Genomic DNA, 8,186 nt, shown 5'->3' with positions numbered 1-8,186 from the left:
ACGCCGGGCGGCTGACGTCACCGGGCGCATCCACTCAGCGAGCAGAAGAGGCGGTGGTAGCCAATGGGAGCGCGGCGGAGGCGGGCCCGGCGGCGGGCGCATGCGCGGGGCCAGAGGCGGGCCGCACGTGTGGCGGCGGGCCCGGGGCCGCCGGAGGGGCCGCGCCGCCATGGGCCGCAGGCTGGACCCCAGCAGGAAGGAGAAGCGCGGCCCCGGGCGCAAGGCCCGCAAGCAGCGCGGGGCGGAGGTGGAGCTGGCCCGCTTCCTGCCGCCAGGTGAGTCCGGCCCCGCCCGGCCCGGCCCGGCGCCGCGCTGCCGGTTCGGGCCGCCTGACGGCCGCGTGTCTTTCCGCAGAGCCGGAGCCCGGCAGGAAGAAGCTCTCCAGCCACGGGCGGAGGAGGTGAGGCCGGGGGGGCCGGGGGGGCCGGGGGGGCCGGGGCGGAGCTCACTGCCGCTTCCCCTCTCGCCGCAGGGCTGCGAAGAGGCGGCTGGGAGCGGGCAGCGCCGCGCCGGTCGGGGGGCGCCGGGGGGCAGCAGCAGGAGGAGGAGGAGGAGCAGCGGGCCAGGAGCCAGCAGGTGAGTACCGGCCGGGGTGGGGCGTTCCTGCAGACAGCCTGTCCTGCTGCCCCCCAGACCACCCCCCACCCCCCTTTTTTTTGTATGGCACGAGACAGGTGGGGGTTTTATTATTTTAAACGAATTTTTCCTGCTTGCCGGACCCGCCGTGCCAGGCGGCGGTGCTGCCCGCGGGACAGGCCGGCAGGATGCTCTGGTCCATGGTGCCGCTCCCGGGTCGCCGCTGCTGTCGCAGGCAGGTTGGGCGGCTGAGGCCTTTCGGGCCGCCGCGTTGTGTCCCACGGCGCATAGGAAGGTGTCACAGCAGGAGGAGGGAAGGATGGACAATAGATTTGGGAAGGGGGGGTACTGTAACACGTCAGGGCAAACACTATAAGAACTTTGTGGCCATGTTTTTCTTTGGTAACTCTAGTTAGTTCTCTTTAAAGCTTTGTTGGAGTAGAGGTGGTAATGTGCCCTTGTTTGCGATTGAGAAAACCGATGTGGAGAGCAAGCAATCCCTTCTCTTGGCCAGGCAGCTCAGCCCTAGGGTGAAGGTCTCTTGTATCACAACTGAAAAAACAGGGCAGCTGCTTCTGAGAATAACGCCTAACTTTTAACCGCTGCATCTGCCTGTAGCTGAAGAGCAGATATCCCCGCAGAAGGAGAAACGTGCTGTAAAGGCAGCGGGACAAACCACTCGTGGCCGCTTTGGCTTCAGTGATGGCAACTCAAAATGGCTGGCTCCAGCCAAAGCCAAGAAAATCCCATCTAAAGGAAGCAATGTGGAGTTATCCAGCGATGGTGAGGTGGAAGGAGGCAGCTGGGAGATGGAAGAGGAGGATGGGAGCAGCGATGAGATGGTGGATGATTACGGTGTGTCTTCATCATCAGAGGAGGAAGAGGTAGGAGCTTTTTACCCTTAATTATGCAAGAAATACTTGGCTTTGCTGGCTGAAAAGACCCGTCAGGCCTGGGGAAACAAGAGTGACTTTACTAAGGGGTGGATGGATAGTGAGGTGGCAGAGAGCTTTCCCCTTCTTCCCTTCACAATAACAATTTCCAGTTTAGCAGCTGATCCCAGGATAATATTTGGTGCTTTTGTTTGTTGCTTTTTCAAACAGAACAGGTAAATTTCACAGATGCTGGGAAGTAAGGGGGTACCCGGGGATATTGCTTCATTATTCTTTTGTCTCTCTTTAGTTGCTGCCTATTGAAAAAGCTGCCCTGAAGCAGAATTCTGATAGGTAAGGATTTGATAATACTGCCAGCCTGCAGCGTCTTTCCTGGTTAGACAAGGAGCATGTGTTGTTTGTTCTTCTGTCCTTTTTGCCATCTAAGAAATGGTAGTTGTGAAGTACCTGTGTGATACTGTTCTTCTGTAAAACATCTGTCCTGTTCTTTGTCCTTAGGGGAAGCCTTGGTGAAGATGACAGCGAAGAGGGGGAGGAAGAGGAGATGGCAGAGGCGGCAAGGGGGCAGAAAACAGGACAGAAGGAGGAAGAGGGCCCAGATCTGCAGCTCAACCTGGATATAGATGAGCAGTTTAAACTGCCAACTAATGAACAGATTGAGAGAGAGGATATCCTTTTTATTTGTGACATCCATAAGCCATGTGCCTGCAGCAGCACGGGGCCTGGATACGACTAAAGGGCTTCCTTTGGACTTTATCATGAGTATTGCTTAGCAAGAGCATTCTGTGCGCGATGAGGTATTTTTAGATGAGCTGCCCAAATAGATAGTATACAATGCTGTGCTTCTGTACAGCACAGTTAGGAAATCTGTTGGGCCCTGTACAGAGCTTGGAGCCTGCCCCGGTTTCCTTTCCAGCCCTGAGTGCATGTGGGTATCTTATCAGTAGTTTGTTCCTCTGTACCCTGATTTTCCCGGTAGGTGTTTGTCTAACCCGTTCCTAGAGCCTCTGATGACAGCAATTCCAGCACCCAAAGTACTTGCTCTTGGGCTTTAGTGATTTTGATTTCCTCCCCCCAGTACATCTAATCCTGCCTCTTCTCCTTCTCCTCTGTACCCCGTAGTTGCCCTTGGGGAACTTCTAGTCTCTTTTCTGTCACAGGTATTGTTTTCAGCATTAGAAGATGTTTTTTGTTGTTGTCTTTTTCCTAGTTTTTTCTGTTTATCTAAAGTAACTAAACAAATTCTTGTAAATACCTTGTAGTTCCTGCCTTGTGAACTTTTTTTGCCCGGTCCCATCCTTTGAATCCCCACTCTGCTGAGGTCTGATGACAGTCTGTTCCAACAGAGCCTTTCTGGTGCGGGTGCTGTGATGCAGGAGTCCTGCATGACTGATTGTGCTTGCAAAGAGCTTGTGTGTGTGCAAGTTTGTTGGCTGTTCATGGTTCCTTAATGGTCCTTCTACCTGCTGAGCCGCCTGACCTGCACATCATTCACCAGCGCATCAAGGGCAACATGGAGGTGCTGCAGGACTTTGGGGCGAAGCGGGAGGAAGGACACACGCGACAAGAGTACCTTGCATTGCTGCGCCGGGACATGGCTGCCTATTATTCCTACAGTGACTTCTTGCTCGTGAAGCTTATGGACATCTTCCCACTCCCTGAGGTAGGATCCTGCCCTGCCTGTATCTTTGCTGACTGATGAGGATTTAGCTGCCTTCCTGGGCCTTCGTTTTTACCTCTGTTCTCTGTCCTGTCTTCCACCCAGCTGGTAAACTTCCTGGAAGCTAATGAGGTTCCCCGCCCTGTGACCATTCGCACCAACACACTCAAGACGCGGCGACGGGACCTGGCACAGGTGAGCAGGAGCCTGTGGTTGTCTCCTGCACCGCCTGTCATACGGGACAGCATCTCAGTCCCATCTCCTTGTCTTGCAGGCTCTAATCAACCGTGGTGTGAATCTCGACCCCTTGGGGAAGTGGTCGAAAACGGGGCTTGTTATTTATGACTCCTCTGTGCCCATTGGTGAGATCACCCTTCGTGTTGTAGGGCTCCATTGACCCACTCCTGACTCCCATTTTTTTGCGTGTCATCGCACTTTGTTCTGCCTTCCCTGCCTAGGTGCCACCCCTGAGTATCTGGCTGGGCACTACATGCTGCAAGGAGCCTCCAGTCTCCTCCCCGTCATGGCTCTGGCTCCACAGGAGAACGAACGCATCCTGGATATGTGCTGTGCCCCAGGAGGCAAGACCAGCTACATAGGTACCGCCCTGCAGCCCCTGGTGGGGAGGTTGGGAGGGGTGCCCTGTGAAGCGACGAGTTCACTCATCTATACAGAAAGGGGTGACAGAGGCAGGGACTGAACTTGGGGAAAGGAGAGGGGTGGCTCTCCCTGCGGACAAAAGTGCAGGGGGTTTGCCGCCCCTTGCTGATGTGTTTTGCCCTCTGGCAGCTCAGCTAATGAAGAACACGGGTATGATCTTGGCCAATGACAGCAATGCCGAGCGGCTGCATAGTGTGGTAGGGAACTTGCATCGGCTGGGAGTCACCAATGCTGTAGTGAGTAACTGTGATGGACGCCAGTTCCCCAAGGTACGTTCCTGCCTGTGCTGGGGTGTCCTTATCCTGCTTACCTGGAGCTGCTGTGCTGTCCCGTTAGTTAAATGGGTGTTCTCCAAAGCCACTTGTCACAAGAGGATGAGCAAAGCTGCTGAGGAGTGTGTTTGTTACTTGATAGGGAGACAGGAAGGTGGACAGGGAGGAGCGAGGGATCTTTGCTGCCTTCCTAGTCTTCTGGTTCCCCTTCTAGTCTTAGTCTTATTCTGAGTCCCTGCCTGTGAGTGTAATTCCAAACGTACGTCTTCCTGTAGGTGCTTGGAGGGTTCGACCGTGTCTTGCTTGATGCTCCTTGTAGTGGAACAGGTGTCATTTCTAAGGATCCTGCTGTCAAAACCAACAAGGTGAGTGGCCAGTGGGGACACAAGATGGGGACTTAAGTATGAGTCACAAGAGGAAGGACTTTGGGACAGCTTTGTTCTCAGAGATGCCTGCAGTGGAGACACTGATATATTTTTCCTTCTCTTTCCTATTTTGCATGTTGTACCAGAGCCAGTTTTCTTTGAGATTAGTTCTGCAGAAGACTCTGGAACCTTTATATCATGCGTGCTTTCCTCTCCTGTCATCCCTCCGTCCACAGCAGAGGCCTGGAGTGCTTCCCTGTGCCCCTCTGGCACGCTAACCTATCTTTCTCTTTCAGGATGAGAAAGACATCCTGCGCTGTGCTCATCTGCAGAAGGAGCTGATTCTTAGCGCTATAGATTCAGTCAATGCTGCCTCAGAGACAGGGGGCTACATTGTCTATTGCACTTGCTCTATCATGGTAAGTCCTTTCCACGCTCTGCTGTGGTCATCTCCTACTCAGAGGACTGCTGAGCTTCGGATCCTAATGCTTAATTTCTGGCAGGTGGAGGAGAATGAGTGGGTTGTGGATTATGCACTGAAGAAACGCAACGTTCGTTTGGTGGCCACAGGCCTGGACTTTGGCAAGGAAGGCTTCACTAGGTGCGTGCCAGGTCACAAGCTGCGCAGGCTTCTTGGTGGCCAGGTTTGAGCAGAGGTGTTCTATCATTTCTCACCCTGCTTCCTCCTCCAGGTTCAAAGACCGTCGCTTCCACCCCTCCCTCAAGTCTACGAGGCGTTTCTATCCCCACACGCACAATATGGATGGGTTCTTCATTGCCAAGTTCAAGAAATTCTCTAACGCCATCCCCCAGGCACAGACAGGTAACCCGGTGCTGGAGCTCGGCTGAGCTGCTGGGCCTGTTCTCGCAGGCTGCTTCCCCTGCGGAAGCCAGGCAGGTTCTTCTTACAGCTCCTTTCTCTGTTGTTTCAGATGAAGAGCCTGCTGTGGAAGCAGCACCTCCATCCACTGTCCCTGATACCATTGTGGAGCCTCAGCCAAAAAAGAAGAAACTTGAGGGATCAAAAGCTGACAAAGAGCAGAAGCCACCACAGCCTGCTTTGAAGAAGAGACATTCATTGCAGGCACAGAGGAGACCCTTGAAGGCTGGCCGGCCTTCTCCCAAAATGATGCGTCCTCAAGCCCCTGCCAAGAAGAAGCATAGGATGAAACAGAACAGACCGTGAGAGGAGCTGCTTTCCCGGGTGTTGGCCCCCTCCTTTGAGTGCAAAGGCTGCCACAGCTTTGCGTGTACCACCTCGTCTTTGCTGCTCTGTGCAGAGAACCTCTGCAGCGCTGCACGCCTGGGACAGCTATAGGCCTGTTTGCTCCTTTCCCTCTGCATCAAGGACTGATGCACTGACACATTAAAGGTTTTATACTCTTGCTCAAGTCTTGGCCTTTTCCCTTGGAACACTGAATACAGAGTTCTGCCACGTCCCCTTACTCCTCTGCAACAGAAACCCCTTCCACTCCTGTCTGACGCTCTGGCGTTTTTGGTTCTTGTGCCCTGCTGTGCTTCTCTTTGTGAAGAGGCAGTGAGAGCTGAAATCCTGGCTGCGGGGGTGTGGGCTGTGTTTGTGGTGCCGGAGAGCAGAGGGCTTTGTTGGGGCAGGGCTGGATCTCCCTCCTGGGCCCGTGGGCCTGTGCTGGTCCCTAGTTCCCTGTGGTCACTGTGCTAATCCAGTCCACTGCTGTGACTGAGCCTTGTGCTGGTCCCCAGCAGTCTCCTGGTTCTTGACCTCCCAGACTGCAGCAGGGATTGCCACTGGTCTTACGACTGACGATTGCCACCAGAGCTTATGGTCACTATTTCCTTCGGCCTTTTTGTTCACCTAGAGGGGGTTGCTCCTCCTTAAGACGTAACGGGCAGTGGTCTGGGCTGCTTTTGTTTAAATGTCAGCCCAGGTCCCTTTCCTTTGCCAGTGTGAGTTGATTATTCTCTTCTTTGGTTCTGCCATCTAGTGAATAAATCTCTAGAGACACTTCGTTAATAAACTTTCTACCAAGCACCCTCTCCAGCTTCTGTTCCACCACAGTGTGTGTGAAGTTGGGTGTGTGACGGACCTGAGGCATAAATCTTGTTTCTGTAATTGTCTTGCTAGCTCAGCTCACCTGAGGCTTTGCCTTGATTTGTTTTCCTTGCCAGGCTCTGGGTTCGTGGGAGAACTTGATGCGCTATTCCCGTGTTTGTTGTTGAGAACAGCTGAACGCAGTGGACTGTAGGATCTCGGGAATCCTTTGTCCTGGTCCGCTACGCATGAGGCTGCTGCTTTCCCATGTGATGAGCTTCAGCAAGTGGTGAGGCTGAGCGTGAACTCCAGGAACTCCCTGAGACACGCACACGCGCTGCTGATGCAACCAGACACGGACCGATAAGCAGAAACTGAAGAAAAGCGCTGTGGCGGGTGCCCAGGAAACCACAAATGGGACTCGCCAAACAGGAATGGCAAAAAAGGCCAAATCCTGCTCTTGCTGCCTGGCCTGTCACACCGAGAGCGTGCTGGTGGGTTGTGTGTGTGTGTTTCGCTGGCAGCAGCTCCTCAGGCTTGTGCCCTGCCCGGTACCCGGCTCTCGCATCTCTTGCCCTACTTGTGGGCTAGGCCAGCGTGCAGCTTGCTGGCAGGTCGCACACGTGCGTGCGTGCAGAGGAGCCGGCAGGGATTAGTTTAATAACGAGGCCAGGACAGATGGTGGGAATCGGGTGCGGGGCTCAGGCAGGCGGGCACGCTGACCAGCAGCCAGTGTCTGTGTGACTGGCCCCTTCTGTTTATCCCTCCTCTCCGTTTCCTGTGCTCACTTCTCTCTGACGTAGCTCAATGCCTCCCTCTCCCCTCATTTGATCCTTCCCCTGAACATCCCACAGTAAGTTTTTCTCCCATAATCTTCCTTAAACACTGCATGATAAACTTTACGCCACAATTCCCCTCAAACATCCCATGAGAGATTTGCTCTTCCCCATGAAGAATATTGGTGGCGAAGTTTCCAGCTGAAGCTCTTTGAGGTTGCACTTGAGTGGTTCCTGTAATCGTCTGATCTGTCACCATCTTGGGAGCCCTTGGTCTTTGTTACAGCTTGTCTTATCTTCCGCTTTTTAGGGCTTATGTATCTGTGTGTTTTATAACTCTGGTTTTGACTTTGTCTTTTTGTGTTGAACAGCTATTAATTAAATGTCCTTATAGTTGAAAATCACTTTTCCCCCACACTTCCCAGTGAAGCGGGGCAAGGAGGAGCCTCTGAATGCGACCGTCCCATCCCACGCTTGTGTGGTGAGGTCTCTGGGTTGCCTGACATACAGGACCCAAGGGAAGTTTTCTGGGGTCTTTCAGAAAAATTAATTAAATATTGGGTGCCATTCGGAAAGGAGTTGCTAGATAACAGAATGGAGACAACTGTTCCCTCCCTGTGTAAAATTGCCTCCCCGTATGCGCACTTCAGCCCCGTGTTGCTGGTGCCCTCTCTCCGAGTAAGGGCTGTAGCACTGGGAAGCAATCGGGGAGGACAAACACACCCGAAGTTAGGGGGTGGCTTCTGTGAGAGGAACAGCTCGAGCCTAGGCCTCTTGGAGCCTGGGAAAGAAGTGTTACAGCAGTGTGTAACATCGTTAATGGCATGGAGAAGATGAACAGGGAGCAACTTCTTGCTCTTTTCCAGTAAACAAAAGCCCTGGGGCCCATCAAACACACCAAGGGTGTGGGTAGCTGTGACCCTCCTTTCTGCAGGGCGCAGTGGGTGCTAGAAGCTTAGGCAGGTTGAGAAGC

General features: G+C 53.7%; 1 protein-coding gene across 1 annotated transcript; it reads left to right on the top strand.

Annotated features, from left to right (window-relative positions):
* The first annotated feature begins 115 nt into the window (after positions 1 to 115).
* Positions 116 to 5,817, top strand: NOP2 (NOP2 nucleolar protein). The gene is made up of 16 exons (XM_037388037.1): positions 116 to 275; positions 355 to 400; positions 473 to 576; positions 1,195 to 1,460; positions 1,759 to 1,802; positions 1,968 to 2,137; positions 2,933 to 3,132; positions 3,235 to 3,324; positions 3,404 to 3,491; positions 3,588 to 3,728; positions 3,919 to 4,058; positions 4,337 to 4,426; positions 4,723 to 4,845; positions 4,930 to 5,027; positions 5,119 to 5,249; positions 5,359 to 5,817. The coding sequence occupies exons 1-16, from the start codon at positions 170 to 172 to the stop codon at positions 5,610 to 5,612; spliced, it is 2,091 nt and encodes a 696-aa protein (XP_037243934.1). The 5' UTR covers positions 116 to 169; the 3' UTR covers positions 5,613 to 5,817.
* Positions 5,818 to 8,186: the final 2,369 nt, after the last annotated feature.

The sequence above is a fragment of the Falco rusticolus genome, chromosome 5, assembly GCF_015220075.1.
Source record: "Falco rusticolus isolate bFalRus1 chromosome 5, bFalRus1.pri, whole genome shotgun sequence".
NCBI lineage: Eukaryota > Metazoa > Chordata > Aves > Falconiformes > Falconidae > Falco > Falco rusticolus.
This window is presented reverse-complemented; position numbering and strand designations above follow the sequence as displayed.